At 46.8% G+C, this 26812-nt stretch overlaps 1 protein-coding gene across 1 annotated transcript in view; it reads right to left on the reverse strand.

Moving 5' to 3' along the window:
• Positions 1–14071: 14071 nt before the first annotated feature.
• Positions 14072–26812, reverse strand: part of Prdm5 (PR/SET domain 5) — a 132159-nt gene continuing 119418 nt past the window's right edge. The window contains exons 14-15 of the mRNA XM_046430303.2: positions 24324–24428; positions 14072–15786 (exon numbers count right to left, since the gene is read on the reverse strand). Of these exons, the coding sequence (XP_046286259.1) occupies positions 15622–15786; positions 24324–24428 (270 nt within the window). The 3' untranslated portion in view covers positions 14072–15621. The remainder of the gene's footprint in view (positions 15787–24323; positions 24429–26812) is intronic.

Consider the following 26812-nt stretch of genomic DNA (forward strand, 5'->3'; position numbering starts at 1 on the left):
TGCAGCAGATGCAGTATCTGCCACATCTGATCATTACACGTTCTGAAGAAAAGTTCAGACATGGTGGTCTCCACATGTGTAGGTTCTCAGAATGAGCAAGTCCCGAGGCTGTGTCCCATGCCACACTAGCTAGTGGTGGCACACAGACTGTCGTCTGTAAGACTTCGGTTGAATCTGAGACACAACTGCTGGTCCCATGGTGTTCAGCAGGACATGGTCTGTATAACCTCCAGCCAGCCCTTCCTGCCCTAGCTGCTGGTACTCCATCCCTGAACCTTACCTCAATATCCTGGTTCTTTCATGAGGCACCACAATCCCACAAAGCCAACTATCTGCCAGTCTGCTGGAGGACACACAGGCTTGCTCTGTCTGTTAGCAATCTGCTGTCACTACTTAGGCTGCTTTCTAGAACCTACGCAGCATGAGTCAACCAAGCATCTGCCTCCAGACTCCAGGAATGTCAGAGTCTGGTTTCAGGATGCCTCTGTGCCACACTCGGTCCTCCCTCCCTGGGGACTTCCCTACAGTGGGTTGGTTGAGTTCCATCCACAAAGCTAACTGAGCTCCATCCAGTGGTATCCAGGTAGATTCAGCGTGTTCTGGACAATCTGACACTGGTCTTTCTACTGCCAACGCAGGACAGAAACATGATCAGTAACATGCTTATGCACTTGTATCTGATAGACACACCTAATTTACACTGGAAGAATACGATGGCCTGGAGTCAAGTACCCTAGTTTAACTTTCATCTCAGCTACACCATTTCTGTGGTATATAGAAGCAAACAGAAGAAAAGCCGTGTGACAAGCCTGTAAGTATGTTCTATTTCCTCAGTTAAATGCCATCCCAGATGGGAGGTAAGTCAACACCACACACCACAGTTGTACTAACCAGGCAAAACCTCCAGGTCTGCCTGACCGGCCAGATTTCTTGATGTCTTAAAAGTGCAGGTTATCCCCAAAACTTCCTACTTCATTTCCAAATGCCCTTTAGAGTAGTCCACAGTGATGAAGCAACCATTACTTAAGAAGTACAACACCTGCAAAATGGAATATCAAGAAGTTGGACCTATGTCCACCTTCCAGGGGATTGGACTAGTAAGAGATGTTGATGAGGTGAATGCTGAAAGTTTCCTTTGAAAACAGGTCACAACAGCACAACTGTGCCACAGGAAGGTGCTCAGAGGTGCTCTTTGCTCTAGAACTTGTAAGCTGCATTTTCTGTGGAATCTCAAGATTAGAAGCCATGATTTCTTAAACAGCCTTTTCTCTTTACCAATAAAATGCTCAATAAATCAAAAGTTGTGACTTTAGTAACTGGAACTTTCTAAGTGAAACCCACTTCTTTAAACTTTGAGTAGTAAATTCTCCTTACCAAAATTCTCACAAGTTTTAAAACCTATTATTATATTGCACATGGAAATGATTTTAAAAATAATTTAGGCTGGAGCTTTAGAGTTGTTTTTAAGATACTTTTAAACCCTTGGTTCTTGGTGTGTAATATAGCAGTGAAACTCATGTTGACACCGTCAACATTTTCCAGGGATAAAACCCTAGGAAAATGGCTACTTAAAGAGGACACTCCGTGGGAAGTGTACTGCAGGCACACACGTGCACAACTGGCTGACATACTGCATCCTGTGCCCAGTCCCAGGGGCCACCTTTGTGATGCAGAGGACAAAGCCTTTCATATTCAGCTGGGAATAATCTTAAAGAATGTGTAAGATAAGCATTCTCACTTAAATTCGCAGTCCTCAGCAAAGCCCGGATGACTGGGCTTCATCTACTGGTGGGCGACACTGCTGGGAACCGCGCCTGGCGCCCTGTTGGGCAGTCTGGAGCGGCTCCTGCTGGAGCGCAGGGGCTGGACTCGCCAAGGCAGGGGAGTCTCCACATGAAGCCTGGACTCCTCTGCAGGACAGGACAGCTCCCAGCGGGCGCCCCTGTGCCGGCGGTCATCCAATGCCCGCTGCTGGCCCGGCCGGGGCAGGTCAGCGAGGGCAATGTTCACTCCTCTGCGTCGACCGGCCTAGCCATCGTGCTCTGTCATGTCATCAAACCCGGTCACCTGCGGCCCCAGGGGGGTTGTCGATGCAGTCTGCAGGTGCAGTCAGGGGGCTGAGGCAGCGAGGTCCCCTCGACAGGGTGTGCGGGGCCTCGTCCATCGGCTGGAGGCCTGGGACAAACCCTGGTCCAGGGGGAGTCCTGCCTCCAGATGCAGTGCCCGCTCTGTCCGCATCCGGCCTCGACACCCTGCCGTCGTCACTGCGAGGCCAACAGCCAGGACAACACTGAGGACCCGTGTCCTGTCCTCCGGTGGTTCTCAAGAGCTGGAGGGACACCTGGGCGGCCGCTGAGCAGCGCGCGGCCTGGGAAGTGGACGTACCTGTGGGTTGTGACCCGACCTCCAGTCTGAATGGCCAAACGCTGGCCCCACACCCTGAAGACACCGTGAGCCGCTCCAGGAGCCCAACCACAGAGTCCGTGAAGAAACCTGTGAGACTCTCTAGGAGCACAGAGCCCAACCACAGTCTCCCTGAAGACATGTGTGAGACTCTCTAGGAGCACAGAGCCCAACCACAGAGTCCCTGAAGAAACCTGTGAGACTCTCTAGGAGCACAGTGCCCAACCACAGAGTCCCTGAAGAAACCTGTGAGACTCTCTAGGAGCACAGAGCCCAACCACAGAGTCCCTGAAGAAACCTGTGAGACTCTCTAGGAGCACAGAGCCCAACCACAGAGTCCCTGAAGAAACCTGTGAGACTCTCTAGGAGCACAGTGCCCAACCACAGAGTCCCTGAAGAAACCTGTGAGACTCTCTAGGAGCACAGAGCCCAACCACAGAGTCCCTGAAGAAACCTGTGAGACTCTCTAGGAGCACAGAGCCCAACCACAGAGTCCCTGAAGAAACCTGTGAGACTCTCTAGGAGCACAGAGCCCAACCACAGTCTCCCTGAAGACATGTGTGAGACTCTCTAGGAGCACAGAGCCCAACCACAGAATTCACGTTCTATCCAAGTGCTCATGATACTGTCTTCAAGAGCACAAACCTGGATAGCAAAAGAAGCCGGGTGAAAGTTTAAAAAAAGTGGACTCATATAAAGTACTCCCCTGGCCATATAGTGAGTTAAACAAGCAATCAACAACAGAAAGATTGCAAGACCCTCAGTGTGAGGATGGCCTTAGGCCTGAGTCTAAGCAACTCCATTTTAAAAACTCCAGCTCAAAACCTGTAATTTCACCAGGCACACCCACAGATCCCTCCAGTGTAGTCTCAAACAAGTCACTTCCGCTGTCCCTGATAACAGAGTGAAGCCCCTGGCAGGCTGTCCTCGCCTGATAAGAGGGAAAGGCGAGAAGATCAGGGTGGAGACCACCAACCAGATGTTTCTGACCCCATGGTAAATGATGTCACTGAGAAATCCAGTGGAGGCTGATAAGGATTGAAAAGTCAAAAAGCCCCAAAATTTAGTATAAATAATAGAGCTGATGAACAGGGCTTCAGCCAGCTGAAACAAGGATGCACTTGAGCTGGAGAGCCTGCTGAGGACCTGACATCCCATCACTTGTCATCGTTCCTGAGCCTCTGTGTGATCCTCACTGCTCTCAGACTCTACCGCCTTGTCTGGACCTTGGTGAGAGCCGAAACTTCTCCCTATGACACTCTCCCCAACTGGTCGTCCACTCTACGCCAGGAAAAGTTGGCCTTGGTTCCGGACCTGATCACCTTGGTCTGAGTGAGTGCGCATCTGCTGGACTTAAAGCCTAAGGCTTGAGACTTTTTAACTTAGCATGCAGAGTAAATGTCTCTCATTAGCCTATCATAATTAAGTGTTTTGCAGTGCTTAGAATTAATCTAGAATTATTTGCTGTGAATTAATTAATCTAGAATTTTTTGGTGTGAATTGATTATGTCTATTGCAGTACCTAGCATTAAGGATTGTCATTTTCTTGATTAAGAACCTATAGAGTGAAATTGTATTGAGTAATTTGAATGAATAAAGCATTGAAAGGGGCAGAAGCACGTGGACATTCTTTATTTCTCCTCTCAACTGTATATGTCGCAATTTTGCCCTCTTGAGACATTCAGCCAGACTTAAAAATTAAACAATACACTGAATGATTCAGCTAAAGAAACATTTTGAACTGAATAAAAAGCACAATATACCAACCTTTGTGGGATGCCACAGTAGCATTATTCAGAGGGAAACTGACAGCATTAAATGCTTACATATTAGAAAACAAAGCCGCAAGTCAATAACTGAAACATTTACTGTAAAAAAGCAGAGAAAGAACAATAAGTCCAAAGCAGCAGAAGAAAGGAAATAATAAACCCAAGTACAGAACTCGATGACACAGAACCCAGAAAGCCACAGCCCAGCACCAGGAAAGCCAAAAGGTGGCTCTCTGGAAAGATCAATAAAACTGATGACCCTCTATCAGGACTGACAAGAAAACAAGACCAAACCCATATAATAAGTAGAGCAGAAAGTATAACCATCACCATCTTTAAAATGTTATGAACAACAGTTTGGACAACTACACACAGAAGTCAGATATGAGTTGTCCAGTTGACCAGTACTCAAAACCCACCAACTGTGCAGATTTATCTGAGATAAAATAGGAAATCGGGCTGGGGATGTGGCTCAAGCGGTAACGCGCTCGCCTGGCATGCGCGAGGCACTGGGTTCGATCCTCAGCACCACATAAAAAATAAAATAAAATAAAGATGTTGTGTCCACCGAAAACTGAAAAATAAATATTTGAAATGTTCTCTCTTCTCTCTCTTAAAAAAAATAGGTAATCTAAGACATCCTGCAGAGAAATAGAACAGTTCCTACTCAGACAACCAGTGGAGGTGGGAGAAGAGGCACATAGGCCCACAGAAATTCTGGAACCCAGCAGGACTGGTACTTCCAGAGCTTCCATCAAAGCCCCAGAACTTTCCATGAGCAGAGCCCATTCTGCTCCATAGCAGAGGCTCTCTCCTTACTCCTTCTGCAGAGAGAGCCTTCCTCTTTCTTAGGAAGTGACCCATCTGCATGGCTCAAAGAGCTGACCAGTTTTCCCATGTTCTTACTGCTCAAGAAACATCCTCCAACGCGTGCTCATTTTGTACTGCCTAGGCCCCTTTTACTCCACGCAGACGGTACCTAATGCAGGGGGTACCTAATGACTCTAAGCAGGGCTTACTCTGTGCTCCAGATGCCACTTGAATGACTCGCTGTGAGCCAGGTTTCCTTCTCTGCATGGGATGTTGTGGACACACCCCTAGCATTCCAGAATCCATTTGTCTACTGGGATGGCAGGTCTCTAGGACTGCCTTCAACCTCCCCAAGTCCCAATCAGGGCTTCTACAGACCACAGCCCTCATCTAACTTCCCTGTGCATTCTTATTTCAGAATCTGTTGGCTGGAGAGATTGGGACTGTCAATTCTCCTCAACCCACCAAGGCCTGGACTATCTTTATTTTTTCTACATTTTTGGAGGAGTTAAACATTGTTTCCCAAGTTCCATCCTGACTCCCATTCTTCATCCTGCACAGCTATGCGAAATCAACAGCCACTCCAGCCTTTGGAAGAGCTTTGGCTAAGCCCACAACTTCATTATGTCTAGTTCTATCTTTCACTTTACTGTAGGACAGTCATGCAAATTGCTTCATGATGTTTTCCAGCTTATACTTGATGGCTGTTCCCAAAGCCAGCAGCATATATTTCAGGATTTTGTTAAGGTAGAAACCTCTTCCTATGTACTATGTGCTCTATGTGTCTCTTACTTTGTAACAACTCACCCCAATGTGGGAGTTTCAGGTAATCATGATGAAGTGCTTTCCATGATTCTATAGGTGGGGAGGGAGGTTCTTTCTGGTCTCGCTCACTCATGCACCAGGAGCATGGGAGTCATGTGTAACAGTCTACCACAGGAGGTTGTGGAGAGAGAAGCTAAGGTCAGGCAACTTGGTCTAGAAGATTCCATCCCAAACCATCACAATAATAAACAACAGAGATATAAGGTGCACGTACCATTCATTTCCCAGGAGGTGCTTTCCTGCTAGAGGAAGGTGAGGTGTTTAATCATTCAGACACCCCAGGAGGTCAGCAAGGAAGGACGGCACATTCTGGCCTGCTGCAGGAACACGTCCAATTTGACAGGGAAGCAAATCCATGCTCCTGGAGCCTCTACCGACAGCAAGACCAAGGAGGACACGAGGAACCAGCCTTTCCAGAGGTGCCAACCTGCCCTCCTACTCAGCATCCATGGATGCCCTCTGCCCAAAGTGTGGGGTTTTGGGAAGACAAGTGCAGGTCTTCAGGATTCCCGCTCGCTGTCTCTGCTGGTCCGAACACAGGGGGCACCATGTCTGTGGTGTGTCCAGTGTGCATTGGTCCACCTGTCCAACACACTGCAGTCACTCAAAGTATCACCCTTGTATGGCACAAAGCGCGTTACAAGTGAACAAAATGGAAACAATCAAAGCATTAATCTTCTTTTCCCAGTGCATTTCAGGATCTGTCTTTGCAGTAATTTCTCTACAAATTTTATTGGTTCTGTATTAAGAAGTATCCTGTATTATTAAATAGCCTACATTATGAAATATCATAATATTGGACTTTCTACAGGGCAAACAGAAAGACTAAACTATCCCAAAGAATTATTATATGAATAAAAAAATGTTCAAAAATATGAACTTGTTTTCATCTCAGTATATCATTTGACCTTTTTTCCTTCAAAGTACCAGCTTATTTCAGCCATAATGAGTGAATTACATATTTTCGATTTTCTCAGAGCATTCCTCCCTTTTCTTACAATGTGTCTAAACAGGAAAGATGTGTTTGTGTTCATGTGTACATACTTGCTTGAATTCATAATTTTCAAGGGAATTAAATTATTAAAAATCAGTTTTGGGTACTTATAGCAGAATTTCATTTTAAATGAGTTTTATCATTTGAAATATGAATAATATAAGGTTTTTCCCTTATTTTAAACATTTGGATGCTACTACTATATTTTGTTAATGAAGAGGTAGACAGCTGAAGTTATATTAAAATCAAGCTTGATTATTGATAAGATTAAGTTTTTGATTAACTTGTTAATTTTAAGTCCTGGGCCTCAAAATTTGCTCGGCACATGCTGTACCACTGAGCTACATCTTCAGCTCTAGATTAAATTTTAAAGAGTAAAATGTAAGTTTGAATACCATAAAAAATATATTACCAAAACATTTTTAAACGTTGAGTTAAAAGAATAAGTATCATTTTTAAAATGTGTTAAATATGTTGAAGTTATTAATGTTTATTTAATATATCATAAACTAAATATGTATTAGCATAGTGTTTAAGAATTTTCAAAAACATTCCCAAAGGAGATGCTTCTATCAACGTGACTATGTCAATGGTCTGGAAATTAAAACCCAAATTTGGCTTGTGACAGCTTTGCTTGAAGGTACAAGTTGGAGTGACGAGGAGTGGCCGAGGTTTCTCAGTAGCAGATACAGAATGATGAGGGCATTATATAGAGAAGCAGCAGCACCATAGTGCTGCCCTTTAGGTCTTTAAAGTCCCCAAAGGCCCACATATGGAAGGCCTGGTCCCCAGCCTGGTGCTCTCAGGAGGGGTGGAACTTTCAGGGATGGGGCCTGGTAGGAGAAAGTGAGGTCACTGGGGCTGTGTCCTTCAGGGGGTGGGGCCTGGTGGGAGGAAGTGAGGTCACTGGGTGTGTCCTTTAGGTGGTGGGGCCTGTTGGAAAGAAGGGAGGCCATTGGGAGGCATGCCCTTCAGGAGGTGGGGTCCTATGGGAGGAAGTGGAGGCATGCCCTGAATGGGGTGGGGCCTGATGGGAGGAAGCCAGGTCTTTAGGACTTCTCTTGAAGGGACCCTGGGACCCAGATCCTCTTCTCTTTCTCATTTGCTTCCCAGCCCCCATGAGGTGAGCAGCTTTGTGCTCTCTGCTGCTCCATGATGTCCTGCCTTGTTACAGGCCCTAAAGCAACACATCCACATGACATGGACTGAACCTCCGAAGCCAGCAGCCACAGTGAACCTTTCCTTGTAAGTGGCTTACCTGAGCTATTCTGCTGACCAACACGCTAGAGCAAGGTCACTTTTTGAACTCCGGTTCCATGTCAGGCATCCTTTGCAGAGGTATAGGCATGTACTGATTTATTTCTTGTAAAGAATTTGGTGATCAGATACCATCCTCCACTTCACTGTTATGGAGGCTGACGTCATCCCACTAATAGGTGATGTCACAGGCCACCATCTTTACAAAGCCATGGGTGATCCAGGCACTTCCTTTCTTTGACCTTCTCCCTGCCTCTTTCCTCAATCCTGTCCAAATAAGAAAACTGCAGACTTCCATTGCTGTGGGGATCAGCTAAAGTATAAATTGTCAGTGATTTGCTACACTTTACCTTGTTGAACAGCTTTCTTAGGAAGTTTAAGAAAGCCGAAGTAGGGCCGGGGTTGTGGCTCAGTGGTAGAGGCTCGCCTAGCATGTGCAAGGCCCTGGGTTCAATCCTCAGCACCACATGAAAATAAAATAAAGATATCGTCTCCAACTACAACTAAATAAACAAAATATTTAAAAAAAGAAAGCAGAAGTATACAGGCTATTTTACATCTGCAATTGATTATATTATGTCTGACAAAACGTGAAACTTGGTAATGTACTATTCATCTCAATTTTATATGTTTATTTTAAATTCGCATATAATATATGATGCAGTTATAGCAAATAATACATAAAATAAGCTTGAAGTGTTAATTTTATATAATTTCATAACATATATACATATATAGATAAGAGATTGAAAATATGCTATGCATTCAATATTTAAATAATGTTTGAAGATTTGTCTCTAATTATTAACTCTGTTGACACTCATCTCAAATTCAACAATTTCGGTCAAAGTTGGAAACAGTATGTACACTATTAACTCAGCTAAGTGTGGTCTAATTGAACACGAGCTTTAGTGTGGTCATTAACTATGAAAATTAATATAAGTAAGAACCATATGTTCTTACATGTAAGTTATAGACCATTTCTTTAAAGAAGTACTGAATATGTCAGATATTTAGAAAGTCACCATTTTCCATTTATTTCATTTACACACACACACACACACGCGCGTGCGTGCGCAAAATCAAGACTATGCCTATAATACAGAAGCCCTGGGAAAATCTTTTGAATTCTTAATTTGCAATATTCGCTTTTTTGTTTTTTTGGTATGGGGATTGAACCCAGGGGTGCTTAACCACTGAGCCACACCTCCAGTTCTTTTTATTTTGGCAGGGTCTCGCTAAGTTGCTTAGGGCCTCACCAAGTTGCTGAGGCTGGCTTTGATCTTGTAATCCTCTTGCCTCAGCCTCCATAGCCACTGAGCTTACAGGTGTGTGCCACCACAGCCAGCAATTGCAATGTTCTTGAAATTTTAACTTAAGCTTATTTATTTCTAGAAGAAGACTGTGTGCTTCTGCTGCCTGGTGTCACATGGAGAAAGCACTGCCACGCCCAGTGTTGTAAAGCTTCCCCCTTCTGTTCCTGCAGGCCTCACTGTCCCGCGGTTCCATTCAGGTCTTCAGTCACTGTGAGTCCACTCTGTACACAGGAAGCCACCCTGGGCTGTGGGGAACATGCTCCAGACCCCAGGCAGGCCGGAGCTGTGCAAGTTCTCGTTCCCACGAGGGTCTCGGCGACTGCAGGGTGCAGTGCTTCCCTCCCTTGTTCAGTTGAGGACTTTCCTTTCCACTTGAGCACTGTGACTTCTCTTGGGCACACTGAATTGACAACATCACACTCTGTGCTCTGGGCCACTGTAGGGAAAATAAGGGTTACTGGAACCTAGGTTCTGTGCTTCCCAACAATCTGAGAGCCAGGATGGCTCTAAGTGACTGACCGTGGCTTCGCTGGAGAAAGGGATGTCATGTCCTGGGCGGGACAGTGCGGAGCACCACAACAGTACTCAGAAGGCCAGCGACTTTAAACCAATGAGTTGCTTATTCCTTGGGTTTTCCACTTGGTATTACAAAGTCCAGTGACTATGAGCCCCTGATCTTCACCTTCGCATGGGAGGTGAAGCCACATGTAGGGGTCTACTGTAGGATGTGAGTAAGGTTCCAACCATATGGGGGTCAACTGTAGGGTGTGAGGTAAAGATCCAACCATATGGGGGGGCAACCATAGGGTGTAGAGATCCAACCATAGGGGGTCAATCATAGTGGGTGAGGTAAAGATCTAACCATATGGGGGGTCAACTGTAGGGTGTGAAGTAAAGATCCAACCATAGAGGGTCAACTTAGGGTGTAAGGTGACACTTCAACCATAGGGGGATCAATTGTAGGGGGTGAGGTACAGATTCAAACATAGGGGGTCAACCGTAGAGGGTGGGGCACAGATCCAAACATAGGGGGTCAACCGTAGGGGGTGAGGTACAGATCCAACCATATGGGGGGTCAGCTGTAGGGTGTAAGGTGAGGCTCCAACCATAGGGGGTCAACCGTAGAGGGTGAGGTAAGGATGTAAATCTGTGGTGTCAACTGTAGCAAGTGAGGTAAGGATGTAGGTGCATGGGGGTCACGGTAGGGGGTGAGGTAGGGCTGACAGGGACACTGAGGGCTCACTTGGCATGGCTCTATGGTGTCTTCTAGGAAGCTGTGCACCGTATCTGTCAGGTGAAGAGGATCCATGGTGGCACTGATATGGAGACCCTTCTGATCAGAAAGTGTGGTCTAGGGAGGACTTTTCATCCTTCAGTAAGACTATATTTAAACCAAAAGTAAAGACTGGTTAATTTCCATACTTTTTGGAATTCTTAATCACTACATGTAATATTTCACCAAGAAGACTCATTAGTTTTCCAATTACATAAAAGTGCTCCATCAGTTAACTGGCCAGCTCTCCAGCTCACTCTCTTCACATTCCCACATAGCACGGGAAGCATATGGTTTCCTTCCATTTCACAAAGTTGGATTTCAGCCATCTAGATGCTCATATTTACTCCAGAAAAGAGAAGAAAATTGGGTTTGAGTCAATGTCCTTCCTCTTCCATAGGTGGCTTTACCAAATATTAAGGAACACATAGGGGAGTATCACCCCAACACTAATCCCCGTCTCGTCATCCTGCTCACAGCAGCGACACTTGTCCCACCACACCAAGCCCAGGAGATCCCGTGAGAGGCCTTGCCAGCAGCACCCACGGCTCCCTGTCAGCCAAGCCGACCCACAGCTTGTTTGCATGCCAGGCCTGTGAGACCCACGTCAGAGCTGATGGAGCTCGAGGGCAAGGTGTGAAGTGACACATTTCCCTTAGAGCACAGACTGCCCTCCAAACCAGGCTGCAAGAAGGGAGGGAGGGTCACCATCAGAGCAAAGCGCACCCAGCTCAGCACCGCCACACAAGACACAAAATGAGGACCCATGAGTTGTTTCCTAAAAACACACCTGAAGTTTTCATATTGTCACAGGAGATGAAGATAAAAAAGTACATCACCCAAATCTTAAGTAAAAGACACCAGGCAAATTAACTTTAAGAAAAAACTCATTACATGGTCTCATTAGAATATCAAATACATAAGTGAAAGAAGGACGTAATTCAAGAATTCATTGTGCACTGGGATTCTTTTAATTTTTACATTATTTTGAGAGACAAATGGTTGTCTTCTGAACTTTCTATGCCAATTAATTCCAGGAAGTCTGCAGATTTTCTAATCAAGGTCGGCAACATCCATGTGAACTCGTGCATTGACTAGGGCCATCAGGCTTCAGGAGTCCTGCATTCTTTCCTGTGAAGCACTTGAGTTACTGACATATTTACAATGTTGGAGTCATTTCTTGCTGCCATGCTATATGCTTGGGTACACAAATAAAAATGGATTTGCCTGAATGTTTGCATAATTAAGAAGCAAAATATGCTACTGAATATTTAGGTAGTTAAATTGTTTTACTCTAGGTAAGTAAATACTATCTGTTTTGCAAGCAAACATGAACATTTGCTTCAGCATGTGCCATGCACTGCTTTGAAGGAGGACGAGGAACGTGGGCACTCATCAGCAGTGCCCATGGCCTAGGGAATCTACAGAACCTGCACGTGGACAGGCTGCAGGCTCCAGAGTTGCTAGAGCACAGGACCTTTTATTCTGTCGTGGAGCAAATGAACCACCTGGGAGACGCCTGTCTCAAGCCCCAGCTAGCCGGAGCTGCGCGTCGGCCCCAAACAACCCCTGCCTCAGCTGCTCTGAGAGGGCGAGGTTACGTGCACTCATCTGTTCCAACCCCACCACTTAGAGATGGACAGCATTTCAGGGTTTTTACTTTATTTTTGTTTGTTTGTTTTTTGCATAAGGGAAACTTCACGAGACTGAGAACACTGAAATGTTGACGTGCCGTTTTCAGAAAAGTAGCACCTAAGACGGTGGCTGCAGCTTCTATCTAAGACAGTGGCCATAGCTTCCACTACCATGACCTGCTCTCCTGAGCGTCGGGTGATTTTGCTGAGATGCTGCTGTACACTGGGTTTCTGGTTCTCAGTGATGCTGCTTTTCATGCGTTGTTCTGGTAAGTCCAGGAACAAGGCAAAGGTACCTTGGACCAGCTTGACTCAACATCAGGGACCTCTGCAGACCCAGAAATGCCAAGGCGTGGGAACTTGGGAGCAGGAGCTGGGGCGATGGCAAGCACACCTCCTTCTTTCAAGGCAGCTTTGGGAATGTCCACCTGGCACTTCCTACAGAACTGTGAGAGTTACGGTGCTCTGGTAAATGCCAACACCAGATTTGCTGATAATTTGTGTCTTTGATGATGAATTTACGGTAAAATGGAAATGCCTCTGGGGTTCTGCTGTATTTGAAATGCTCCCATTATACCCATGGAGGCACGTTTCCCCACTGCCCATCCCACATGCTCCCCAGCCAGGGTGGTTTCCTCAAGGAACACTCAGGCTGGTGAAAAGTGTTGGTGGTCTTTCCAGTACCTACGCCTCCCATGTAGCTCCGAGAGAGCACAGCCCATGGCTGCCAACACACAGCACAGCCAGGGCTGGAGGCCCTCTGGGGTCCATGTTCACGCCCAGCCAAGGAGTCGGCTGCACAGGAAAGAAGAGAGTTGAGCAGAGTATGCACGGCCCAGAGGAGCACGCACCAGGGCGGCCCTCCAGACACACACACACAGCTGTGAGGTACACGTTTCTTAAAAGTGTTTTAAGCATCCTCACAACCCCAGAAGCAAATCATCCGTGACCACTGGGCACCATTAACCACAGCCAGCAACAACCAACAGGAGAAAGAAAGGAAAATTTACGCCTGCGACTGTAAAATAAGAAATCCAAGGTGTACAAACATCCCAAATGGCACAGACAGCAAAGGGTAGGGCTCTGCCACATAGGTGAAGACCTCTCAGAACCACGTGACCACCATGTCACCGGCACCTGAGAATCTGGCTTTCTCCCAAGGCTCTTCTGAGCCAAAGCTTCTCAGAGCAGGAAAGGAGAGGAGAACCTTCAAAACGGGTGCCTGCAGTCTGCATGTTTGTTCCCAACTACTTATGTTTTAAACTCACCAATGAAGTCTAAAAAGCTCTCTTTATGTTACTGGAGAGCGGTTTAAAAGAACACGAAGGGTAATAGATTTGACCTAATCAACAACAATTGTCTTCTGGACAGAGGGTCACAGCATACAGATAGTCTTGTAAAGACGTGCGGGTCTCAGTTCTCTGAAGAGTGGACAGTGATCAGCAGCCCCCACTTTGCCCCAAAGACCTGCGTGCTCTCTAGGGGGCAGCAGAGAGGTTCCTCTTGGCCTGCTCTGGAACAGCAGGCAGCGCCCCTACTTCAGGCAGCTCCCCCGCAGTCCTGCAGACTGTGACACTCACTGAGATTACACAGATTATCGTGTGGCCTCCTTTCCAGTCTCACACTCGCCACATAATCAGGGAGAGTGATTATAGAGAAGGCCATGCCCAGAGGATCCCGTGGGGCATGTTTCACAATGCACACGACCGGGTTCACAGGTAGATGACAGAGTGCCCACCATCATCACTGAACATGCTACAGAGCTGAAGACACACCATGGAAACAGAGGACAGAGAGAGAAACAGGCCAAGTTTATTTTTACAAAATACAGTCTGTAATTTCGGATACAAAATACTCCAAGTAACCATACTTAGACATATTCTAAATTATATTCTAAGGTTTATATTTTTTAAAGCTATCTCTGATAAATTTAAAATTTAGTATTTTACAGGTTTTAAATGTCTATATTGAATTTTTATGTTTCATTTTAAAATTGTAACTGGGCATGAATATAATTCTTTTCCAAAGTCCAGCCCTGTGTCCAGCAGACAGCCTGAACCCATCAGGACCTTGTAACTTCCTTAAGATGAACTGCACTTTCTCTCTTTGCAGTGGTCCCAAACAGAGGCTCATGATTTGGGCCTTTCCCCAGTTTCCTCTGGTCCTGGGTGGCTCAGGCTTTTCTGACACCATTGTAAGGCTGCACGGTGCTCTCCCAGGTAAGCTGTTGGATATGCTGCTGTCCATGCTCCCTGGACGGAGCCTGGCAGGAGCCACTGTGCCCTGCTGGATTTCCCCCATGCACCAGTCCCACTCAGTCCTAGCAACTGCGAGGTCAGCACTTTTTATTCTGGATCCCTAATTATATAAGTTGATAGAAGGTGACTCAAGAGTGTTTCGGAGTCACCTTCTGCCAGGATTCTGGAAAACGTCTTTTGCAAGATGAACTCATGCTCTGAGGCTGGCTGGGCCTGCACATGCCTGTGCTGTGCCTCGGGACGACAGGCAGAGGGCTGCTGGCACCACCAGCTGCAGGCCACCCACTGTGCAGGGGCCAGGCCATGTCTGTTTCAGTTATGCACATCTGCATATCACTGATTTCTAAAGACAAGCAGTGCAGACTCAGGAGGGGCAGCTTGAGGAATATTTAAAAGTTCATGGCTACTTTTGCAAAGATCTTATTATAAAATTATTCAGACCATACATTTCTGTATCTAAATGATGAGTGGAAATGTTGCCTGAGAATTCTCTAAAATGAGCAACGATTTAATAGAGGCTTTCATTATCGAATAGCTCTTTATTTTAAACTCATTTGCTGTGTGAAGCTGTTAAATAACAAACTCTTGGTCTGTTTCTTAAAAGAGCAAGCATCCATCTGCCATCATCTTGGAGACTTGGAAAATGCTTAGTCTTTCTTTCTTCAAAGAAAGAGCAGGGGACCTTGATTTCTGTCTAAATTAGTAAGAACAGTGCTCTAGCCAGTACTGCCAGTGTGCACAAAGATAAACACACACAAATAACAAAGTAAAGAGGCCCAGCAGCTGGAAGTGCTAACAATCTTCCTTACAGAAAGAGTCAGAACACCCTGACCCATCTTTGCAACTTTACGAGACAGAGCACAGCAGTATTCTGCAGGCTACAGAGGTTTCTTCCCCTCCATTTGTACCATTTGTGGAAAATACAATACTTTTGATGTATTTTACATATGCATCTACAAACTCTAAAGGTCAGAGAATAAGAGCTCTGAGAGCACAGCTACTTCTGGCCACCTCTGTCATGCTACGTGAGAGGCAAGACTGGGCTCTCCAGGCACCTTCTAAAAGGCCCCCTGCACAGCCATCTAGCTGTCGGCCACTCCGTGGACATGGTCCCTGTGCACCTTGAGGTAGTCGTTCCTCGTGAACTTCTTGTGGCAGAACTGGCACTCTGCCAGAGGACGGTGGGGATTGTGGGTCATCTTGTGTCGAATCAGCATCTTCTTCAGGCTGAAAGCCAAGTCACAGACCTAGAAGAGACCCAGAGACACCAGTCACACCTTACTGAGAAGCCTCAACTGTCATTCTCACAATAGACTTTATGCAAATTCCTGCTATCCAGTATGCACTCACAGGAATTTAACACCTAACTAATGGGCTAAGAAATTCATTACTGTCCCCAGGGATATTGCATTTACTCATGTCCAGTGGAGAGTGGTGACTTGAATCATGGTCTCTGACTGCCTCGTGGCTGCGTTTGTGCTGGGAACTTCCTGTGCCAAGGTGTAGGTCAAGATTGCCCAGTTGCTATGGTGACACCCAGCCTGAGGAGGTCTGTAAAAAGGTACAGAGCTATATCAGCCTGGACCTTGAGCTCAGGCCCAGATCCCAGGGATAGATAATTCTGAGCTTAACAAGATGATCCTAACGTCTTGCCAGTGCTGCGTCCTTCAGATTGCCTGCTTTGCAGAAACTTTACCACAAATAACCTTTTGATGAAACCTATGTATTAAACGTGCTAAGCCAGCTCTGGATCACTGCTGCTCCATCAGAGGACACTGTCCCACTTGCTCCCAGCTTTCTCTCTTATGTGTTTGTCTTTTCTCAGTCCCCCATTGCCCCTTACTGGTTTCTGAATTAACAGCCACTGCAGAGTGGGTGTGGCAGCATCCTTTGTGCCATGACCACCCCATCGCACCAGCAGCTGGATTTAAACACTGCAGAGAGCAAGTCCCTGGTGAGGAGAGCTTCCTTACATGGTGGAAGCCCAGGAAGCCTCCAGAGCACAAGACCCTATGGTCTAGGTGGCATTTCTCTGAATGGCCCAGCCTTGCCTCCCAATCGGCACCAGACACCCTCTCTGGGTACCCTTCTGGGAGGCCCCTCTTGTAAAGCCAGTGGTGAACTTCACGGGGAGTGTGGTGAGGGTGCTCAGCCCCTCCTCCACTTCCTTCTTTCTTGTGAAGCAGGCTTTGTTTGGGGAATGCCACAGTGTGCTCCACATGAGCCCTGCATGGTGCCACCCGGCTCAGTGTGCACTGAGCAGCCTAAGGATGAACTACATTAGCACAGAACACGTGGAACACTGTCACCGAAGTTATAAAAGGAAACGAAATGGAATTCCCAGTGTGGAATCATTCACAAAAACCCCACTCACACAAGTGTCCTCGCAGTCCATCTGTTCTACACTGAAGCATGCTTACACACGCGAAAACAAAGAAATGCAGTGCCAGAGAAGAGCTGTGTGGCACTCTAGGAGAGCTGGTGTGGACAGCAAGGCTAGAAGGCACTGGAACAGTGAGTGTACACTGGGCAGGTGGGAGGGCAGCCACCAGATGCCATGCAGAGGTGTGCTGGGAGGTGCAGGAGCTTCAGGTCCCTGGCCCTCCAGGGAAGCCTGCCCTGAGCACCCAGCTTGAAGCAGAACCTGCCATCTGTTCTGGACCCTTGGGTCTGCTCACGTGACTTCTACACAGCACTGCCCACTGTTCCTTGAGCATCTCACCCTCTAGTCTCGGTGGCATGAGGGCAGGCATCCAGAGTGTAAGGCAAGGGCCACAGTGATGGCATTCATACGTACTCGTGGAATGACCACTGGGGTGTTCTCGCTCATCACCTACTAAGGAGGTCAGCACAGACAGACTATCCCTTTTAACTCTGCCTCCTTCCCCTGCAAAAGGATGACATGGTGGTCACCTCACAGGATTTTAAAATTAAGTGAAATAAGCGATGCAGATTGGTGTTGTGTCGTGAACACTAAGTAAATGTCAGTGCCTTTTTTTCTTCCTTCTTCTCTAGCAAGGAGCGCCATCAGTAGCTTGGATAGAATAGCCTGTGCCACCAGGAGGGAGCCAAAAGCCACTGCAGGTGGGATTTGAAGGAGGATGTAGCTGTTGAGAGAGGAGAAACACCTAGGAGTAGGCACGTGGCTTTGCAACAGGTGACTCCCAGACCAGGGTCAGGAGAGGACGCCTTCCTCCTGCAACAGCTGACCAGCATGAGTTCTGGGATCACAGTCAGACACAGACTATGCACCTTCACAGTCACTGGAGAACACAGCAAGGTGTCGCAGTGGAGGCAGGGGAAGGAGGAGGGACCTGAAACATCGAGCATCGAGCATGGAGACTACAAGACACAGGAACTGTGGTGGCAGGGAAGGAGTCAGACCCTGTGGAAGGACTGAGATTAGCAGAAATGGCAGCCTCCAATAAGTCCTGCACTGGAGACCCATGCTTCCCAGAGTCACACCCCACACAAACAAACACGTGTCCAAAGGGAGGACAGGATGTACAGGAGGCCCTGGGGAGTGGTCACTGCTGAGCAGAGTCCTCCAGGTCCTGGAGGGTCAGAGGCCTCCCAGAACCAGGAATGCCACCTGGTACCTCTAGTTAAGGCGTCATCCACAGGGCGCTGATGCAGGCTCATGCACAAAGGACAAACATGAGCCACAGTTAATGGGGGTGCTCACTTGGATACAATCAGAAGGGACTGTCTTCCGGCTGCCAAAGAAGAATCATACTTTCAAAAAGGTTTAGAGGCAAGAGAAAGCAGAGGGAAGAAATGGATATTATGATCAATGTGATTTTATATATAAGACGGAAATAAAGAGTATAACTGCATCAGTACAAATAATCATGAAGAGAAATGTCAAGAGATTGACAAAATTAACCAGCTGACATCAGCTAGAAATGGGATTGTCTTATTGTTCTCATTTGTTTCCATATTATCCCACTTTTCTGATATTAAAAAGTAATCTTTTATAATAAAAAAGTAAATATTATTTTGGAGTGCAGAACACAGCCAGCTGAGGGCGGGCTTCATGTGACCACCTGGAAGACAGACTTGTTATGGGCAGGAAAGTACCCAAAGTCTATGAAATAATTTTGAACAAATTAAGAAAGTATCTGTGAAAAGTATTTCCAAGTGACATAAACGTGTTCATAAGTATATCTTAACTCGCCATCATGAGGAAGACAGGAAAGCTATCTGCCATGTCCTCTTTCTCTGGCCCTTCTCCAAACCCAGGGTCAAAGTGAACAAGTGATGACAACTTCTCAGAGACTTTCTTTTGAAATCCGATGCAGAGTGCTTTCCTTCCACTCCTGAGGGGCCTGGCACCTCCAGCTCCACCTGCACCTGCTCCTGCTCCTGGGCCGGCTACCCCCTCTCCCAGTGCCCCTCCCACCTGAGCCTCCCTCTGTCTCACCCGCTGCCCAGATGCTCTTCCTGGAGCTGACTCCTCGTCTCCTAGGAACTGAGTTGCTTTCACAGAGGGTTCTTTCCTAACCACTCTTTTGTAGCCCAAGTTCTTTCCCTTCTCTTTTCCAGTCTTTCTGAGATTGTAGTGAGATATTCAGATTTACTTGTTGAGTGTTGTGCTCCACAAGGGCCTGAGTGCTGCGGGCCAAGACCACTGCCCACTCTGCCTTCCCAATGCACGCCACTGCTCTCACGGTGGCTGGGAGCCAACTGCCAACTCCTCAGATGTAGCACTTTTGGGGCTTACAGAGCATCTGTCTTTTCTGTAGATGTTCATGCTGTCATCCCTGTCTACAGGAGGAAACGAGGCACAGGAGAAGAACCAGACTCCCAGGTCCCCAGAACCAGGATGTGACTTCCAGGATAAGAATGCAGGATGTTGGGGCTATGTCTTGCCTCTCCCTGTCCCCGGGCCATATGTGATGCAGACTATTGCTTCACCAAGACATGCGGAACCACACTCTCCCTACCCACCATTTAAAAACAGAGATGACTCTGACAATACAGAGAAGGTCTGGGAGAGCTGGGTGCAGCAGCATGGTGGGAGGCAGGCCCCTGCAGGTACATTCACATCTTGGCCATGGGTGCAGGGAATGGAAGGAGGCCAAGCAAGTGGCTGCAGCTGCCTGTCATGGCATGAATTAAGGCACCCTCCAAGTCCACATAGGAGATAGGGGTGCAGCCCAGCAGAGGGCAGAACGAGAGCCAGGTAGGGAGCACCTGAGGCCACACTTGTGAAGCTACCTGGACACTAGAAGCTTTGCCTTCAGTAGCTTCAATGTGGTATAAGGCCCCCAAGGACACTCTGAAAAAATCAGCCACATGCAAGGACGTTTACACATGCTGAGAACAGTGAGAACAAGATGAACAGTGACACTTCCTTTTCTCCTTTCGACTGTAACTCTTATTCAACCCTGACCCACTCTGACCTTATACTGACTTACATGCCACAGAATGAAAACCCTCCAAACCTCCAGTTATGCTCCAGACTGTTTTAAAGTAAAGTAAACACGATTTTTCACAGAAAGTAGCTGGAGAGATGGGAATTGGAACCCTATTGGAACATCTTCAGCTAACAGATACTTAATCCCACACAATGTGCCCACCGCTTCGGTTGAGAACAAAATGACAGAGAACACACTTCTTGACCTCGTGACTGCAGTCTAAGGAGCAGGGCCATGACCATGGGGTCAGGAGAGGCATGGGGGCCAGTGGAATCAGGGCCTGGACTGAGGAGGCCCAGCTCTAAGGAAGAGGCAGCCAAGACTGGATCCGGAGGGAGGCCATGAGTGTCAGGTTCTGGGTGGGTGGGCTGTGACGGGGAGGGGAGAGAGGAAACGCAGAGAGGCTGAGGATGTTAACAGATGGCCTATCACACCCGAGGGTTAGAGAATCAACTTGCTGGAAACAACCCCTGCAGGACTTGGAGACCGAAGAAGAACGTGGAAGGACATCCTGTTAGGGTAGGAATTCAAGTGGAGACTGAACTGGAATATCATCTAGTCTGCAAATGAGAGCATGAGATGGGAGTCAGGGAGGCCGATGACTTGCACTGAACTAAGACATGGCTACTTACCAGCTGGAGTAGCCCCGGAAGGCTTCTTGCACCGCAGACACTGGTCTAGGGTTGAGGCCACAGGCAAGTTTGAATGAGCGTTATGAGAAAGACAGGAGAGCGGTCTGTGGGGCAGCCTCTGCCATGCTCCAGGCGGCTACAGTGCAGCTGTGGAGCTGTGACACCACTCAGACTCCAACTCACCTAAGAACACTGCCCGTCAATATAATGCTGGACTGGGTGTTGGGTGAGAGAAAAAGCGGATTGAGGGTGGCAAATGGAATTTAGAGGTGGCCTTTGGTTTGAGAAATACCTAGAAGCAGTACTGACGGAAGAAATTAAAATATGACCAAGAACAATATTTCAGGCAAGTCGCTAAGAGGATTTTATCCTAGAGTTTGTCAGAAGCAATCATTGAGAAGCACATGGCTGAGCTTACGTTAGGCCATGACTACCAACCCTAGAGAAGTAAAAATGATTGTAAGAAGGTATTTTAAATAACTGCACATCAACAAGTTGGGTAACCTAGGTAAAACGCACAAGTTCCTTGAAACATATAAATTACCAAAACTGACATGAGATGAAATGAAAAGTCTCAACAGACCTATAACAAATAAAGAGACTGAGTCAAATTAAAACATCCCAGCAAAGAGAAATCCCAGACTTTAAGTGCTTGACTTCTACCAGACATTTAAAGAAGAACATCAATCTTTCAGAAAGAGGGGGAGGAGGGAAAGGAGAAGAATCTCAGAGAAGGAGAACACTATCTAACTCATTCTGCGAGGGAGCATGACCCTGATGCCAAAGCCAGACAAAGATATCACAAAGAGAGTGAACAACAGAACAAGATCCTTTATGAATCTAGAGGCAAAAATTCTCAAACAAAACCCAAGCTATGTCTAACAGCCTCTTAAAAGGATCCTAAACCACAACCAAGTGGAATTCATCCCAGGGCTACAGAAGTGGTTCAAAAAGAAAAACAAATACATTATACTAATGGAGCAAAGGAAAAAATGAACACGTCAATTTCGATAGATGCAGGAAGGGCATTTGACAAAATCCAGCACTTTTTCTTCTGTTTGAAAACAAAAAACCATTCAGAAAACTAAGAGAGATGGAAACATCCCCCACATAACAACGGGCATTTGTGAAACTTATAGCTAAGACCATATTCAATGGTGAAAGAGTGAAAAATCCGGATCCCTGCCTTATGACATATGTAAACATTAACTCAAGATGGACCAAAGACCTACATCTAAGACTCAACATGATAAAACTTAGAGGAAAAAAAATGAACAGAAGGGTGGAAAAACTTCATAACTTTTGATTTGGGAATGGATTCATACATCAAAAGTATTATTAAATAAAGAAGAATGTATAACTTGGACAATATATTATTGTCAGGATATTATCAAGGAAACATATTATTGTCAAGAATATTATCAGGAAAGTAAAAAGAAAACCTATACAATGGGAGAAAATGATTGCATTTCATATATCTGATAAGGGTCCAGAATCCAAAATGTATTAAAACAAACTCTTAGAAGTCGACAAAAACCAAAATAAGCAATTCAGTTTTTCAACGGCAAGGACTAGACAGACGTTTCTCCAGAGCGGACACACAAATGTGTGTCGAACAGCACATGTCAGAAGCTCAGCACCGCTAGTCCTGAGGAGTGTAAATAAAGACCACACCCAGAACTTAAAAAGAAAACAAACAAAAAAGCAACTAATGAAAGAACAAACCACAGAAATGCAAGTGTGTGCAGGCAGTGGAACAGGGAGCCTCCTGCACACATATGTGGATGTGAACAGTTCAGCTCTGTGGGAGAAGCATGGCGGCTCCCCAGACAGCAAGAGAACCACCCTGGGACTCCCAGTTCCACCCTGGAGAGGGGTGTGTCCCCAAGAACTGAAAATGCACTATCCACAACAGCCCTGAGGCAGACACAGCCCATGTGCCCGCCCATGGCAGGAGGACAAATGCAGTGGGACACCATCTAGCCAGGAGAAGGGACAACCCACTGACACAGCCACAAGGGGAACTCGGACACCTGCTGAGTGGGGGAAGCCAGTGCGTGCACACACACTGTGTGAGCTCACGTTAACAGTCCTGGATGGGAAAACCCATAAGGTGAAGTCAGATTGGAGGCTGCTGGCCGGGGGCTGGGGAGTAATGGTCTCTGTGCATACAGCTCTGTTCTGGTGCTGTGACAATGTCTTGGAACCAGAGATGGTTCTCAATGCTATCACTGAACTGACAGCCCTGGAATTCTTCCTATGAAACTCACATGAGGGACTTCAACTCCACAACTGCAGCCACACACCCCTTGGCAGGGCTGCAGGCTGGGGGGGCACACCCAGCATGGGATCAGAAGTGTGACGGGGTGCCATGCACAGCCAGCAGCATGGGAGCTGCCTAGAAGAGAGGGACTGGTGTCCTTGGGAAGCAGGGCCGCCAGGTGGCAGTTAGGAGGACACCTGTGGGAGCATCAGCAGCCCACGCTCTGCTGAGCAGGCACAGCCCAGGGAAGCTGAGCAGGTTCTCAGAAATGTGGACCTTCACTCAACAGACCAGTCGGGCTGCAGGTGAGGGCTGGAGAGCTCGGCACTCAGAGGAGTGAACAGACAGAAGGAGACAAGAAGAAATGATAGCATGAAGAACAACACTGCACTTTTAGATGCTCGGCGAAGGTATTCCACATAGACAGATAAAAGATGGCAGTGTGTGACGGAGGGAAGATGTCCACGCACCATCAGGATCTAATTCCAGGTCCATGTCTGTCAGTGCTGCTGTGCGATTATGTCACTCAAACGGGTGCTGCCTTTTATGCTCCCAAAAAAAGCAGCAAGGAGTGGAGCTATGGAAATGCCTAGGCCAGGACCGCAGCTCCAACGCAAAACAGAACCCTCTGCATGCGCTTCCTTCTCCTAGGCAGCCTTCTGCCGACTGGGGAGAGAGGACCCCGGCCCAACCCTAGCACCAAAGCTTCCTGAGGACAAGCACAGTGTCTTGCGTCCATACCCGTCCTCTCAGGGCTGCTCACTACAGACTGTGCCCCCTGGCTCCCCAGTTCTTGGAATTCACAGGGAATCCATGCCGCGTTAGCCCATGTCACAACTCTGAGGTTTCTTCCTAAAATTGAGCTACACTAATTCTCTTTTTGACATTTGTCAAAAGTAAGCATCCTCTTGCTTTCCTTAACACCAGTGCCAGCTCTGTCAATTGTCAACTTCTTGAGACAAAGACATCACTGGCTAAGAAGCCTCTCTGTCACAACTTAATCAATGCTCAGATACTGAGAACGGTAGTCTTTTTTCCTTTCAAAATCATGTAAACTGCTATGTCAATGATTCCATTTCAATGCATCATAATTCGGTCAGAAGCAGAAACTCTAGACAGCATTATTTAACACAGAGTTTCATATGTATTTTAGAAATTCACCATTTGGATTTAACAAAGTAAATAATACCCATGATCAGCCAGATCTTTGGTTTAATGTTAGTAAGCGGTCAAAGAGGTGGCAGGCACTTGAATGGCACTCTGGAAGGAAGATCCAAAGGAAGAGCAGCGTTTACTTGCTGCTAGGAAGCCACAGGGAACCGTGGCGAGACAAGGGCCATGTGTGATCACAGGGGTCACCCCACCCAAAGCCACAGGCCATGCTGCGCAGCAGGCAGAGGGGTGATACCAACAGGCTGTGGGGTACGTGGCTCCTGCCTTGCAGGAGACGGGGAAGGGGAGCCACTCACGTCACACTGGAAAGGCTTCTCTCCCGTGTGCGTCCTCTTGTGCTCCTCCAAGCCTCGCTTCTGGCTGAAGGCTTTGCTGCACTCCGAGCACTTGTAGGGCTTCTCCTGTGGGGAGACCAGAGGGTCAGGGAGGTGCAGTCACCAGGGTTGGGGGTACCACCCCAACTGAAATGTCCCCAGCAGCACGGCACATCCTGTCCTGGCAGGACTGGGGGTGGCCTTTGTGATCCAACCCCTTTGCCTCACTCCAGCTACTCCTCTTGGCCTAGGTGCTATAAGATGTACTGGGGTCCTAGGGCATCCTGAGCAGAGAGCACGAAGACCCCGATCTAGGCGCTGAACTACCAGCTCAGAGGTGTTCCTGAACCCAATTTTGGTAAGTTTATAAAGATACAACTCAACTTTAATCCGCGTATTCTAATTTCTGTTACCCGACATTTTTTTCCTAATAAGATATTCTTTTTTTAACCTAAATTACTTTTAAAAATCAGGTATTTAAAAAAATTGTTGAATACAGATTCTTAAGGAAAAGATATATCTCAAAAGGAAGAAAAAAAGAAATGCCCAAATTCCTTAACCATCTTTGATCCTGGGAACTTGACTATATCATCACCTTTTCAGTCTGAACTGGAACTAAAATAAATGACATTGTTCTCTTTAAATGGCTGGCAGGTTGCTACTCAGTGCATAGTAAAAATGTTAGTTTAGATTTAAGGACACTTACTGTTTTTGTTTTTTAAATTATACCTTCAAAATGCTGTCATAAGTACTTTTTTGCTTTTATGCTTTTCATTTCCTCTTATATTAACACATTATATTTACATTATTATAAGTTTTTTCAGACCATAAAACAGCATATAAGTAGCAAGGCAGACCCCTGTGCCCCACCAGCAAACAGGTAGGCTGTTGGGGCCCCAACCCTTCCTGAGAACCTCCCCCTCCAGGGCCACGGGACCACTCCCTGGTGTGTGGACCATTCGCCTGTCTCTGTACTTTACCACTTGGGTATGATGAGTTCCTAAGCAAGATAGCCTATTATTGTGCCTTTTTAAAGTATAGAAAGAATTCATGCTATATTTTTTGTGTGTACTTTTGAATCAAATTTCATTTTCTTCTCAAAATATCTTTATGAGCTCCCAGTCCTCACTTTAATTTTCTGAACAATATATTGCCCCAACTCATTTTTAATGCAGGGTGGTATCACGTTCAATGGCTATATCTCAATTCACTTACTCTCCACTGATGGACAGTTAAGTCTTTCCCACATTTCCCTCTTGCAAACAATGTTGTGTGAATGATCTTGCACATGTGCATACCGTGGGTGAGGGCATTTTTCCAAGGGGAGAGTGTTGGATGGGACCCCAACACTTCTGGGAACAGCAGATTTCACTACAAAGTTCATGAGCCATCCTAAACTCCAACTTCCAGTGTGTGCTTGTGTGTCTTCTTATGCTACATGTCCTTGGTACGTGAGTGTGCAGAATTTAATAATTCAGTTGTTCCCCAACTTATCATGGGCCATGGTCTGACAAACTGCACATGCATCTGACATGCCTAGCTTGACCAACACCTAGGCTTAGCCCAGAGTACCCTGTGACCATGTGGCTGCCTGGGGGCTGCTGGGAGCTAGGCTCCCTGCTGCTGTGCACAACACTGAGAGAGCCCCCCACCCACTGCAAATCCTAAACCCAGAAGATCCGAGTCCAATTCCCAACAGAGTCTCCACTGAGGCAGGCCACTTGGGTGCCACTGCTAAGCTGGACCTTCACAAGGTCAGGGCTGTCTGTGCTGTCCTCATGGAAAGCAGGACCTCCTGTGTCTGAAGTCACCTTTGTCTGGAATCACCCTCTTCACCTCTAGATCCTGGGACAGACATTCTTTCCCTTTCCAGCAGTTGGTATCCTCACGCATAAGAAGTGACTCTTGCAAGCAGCATAAGAATTTTTCAATCCAAGTTTTTTTGATCCAAAGGTCAAAGTTTTAAGAAGGCATGTTTTGTGACTACCGGTGTACATGAGCGTACCTCTAACACTGATTTTCTGCCCTGCTTTTATCCTATTTGTTTTCTAAGTTTCCCCCATGTGTGTTCTTAAATGTTTTGGATCAACCCTTTTATCCTGCATGGGTTCAGAGACTATCAACTCTGTTTCCATCCTTTGCATGGTTGTCCTTGGTTTTTACTGTGTATGTTTGACACTATCTGAAGTTTACCTGCTTTCCTGCCTGCTGAATAATACCATGGTACAGGATGACCCTAGCTTAGGTGTCAGTGTGCAGCAGTATTTATGCATTTCCGCGTTTTTAATGCAGGTCTTAGTTCAGGCTGCATTACTACAGATGGGTGCTCAAATCAACAGAAAATGACTCCTCGCAGTTCTGGAGGTTAAGTCCATGGTCAGGTTGCTAGGACGGCTAGGTTCCAATGAGACCCTTTGGGGGCTGCAGACTGCCTGTCCTGGCTTGGTGGAAGGAGAGACCTTGGTCCCACT

Source organism: Marmota monax, unplaced genomic scaffold, assembly GCF_021218885.2.
Source record: "Marmota monax isolate L192 unplaced genomic scaffold, Marmota_monax_Labrador192_F-V1.1 WCK01_AAM20220418_F8-fsc00425, whole genome shotgun sequence".
Taxonomy (NCBI): domain Eukaryota; kingdom Metazoa; phylum Chordata; class Mammalia; order Rodentia; family Sciuridae; genus Marmota; species Marmota monax.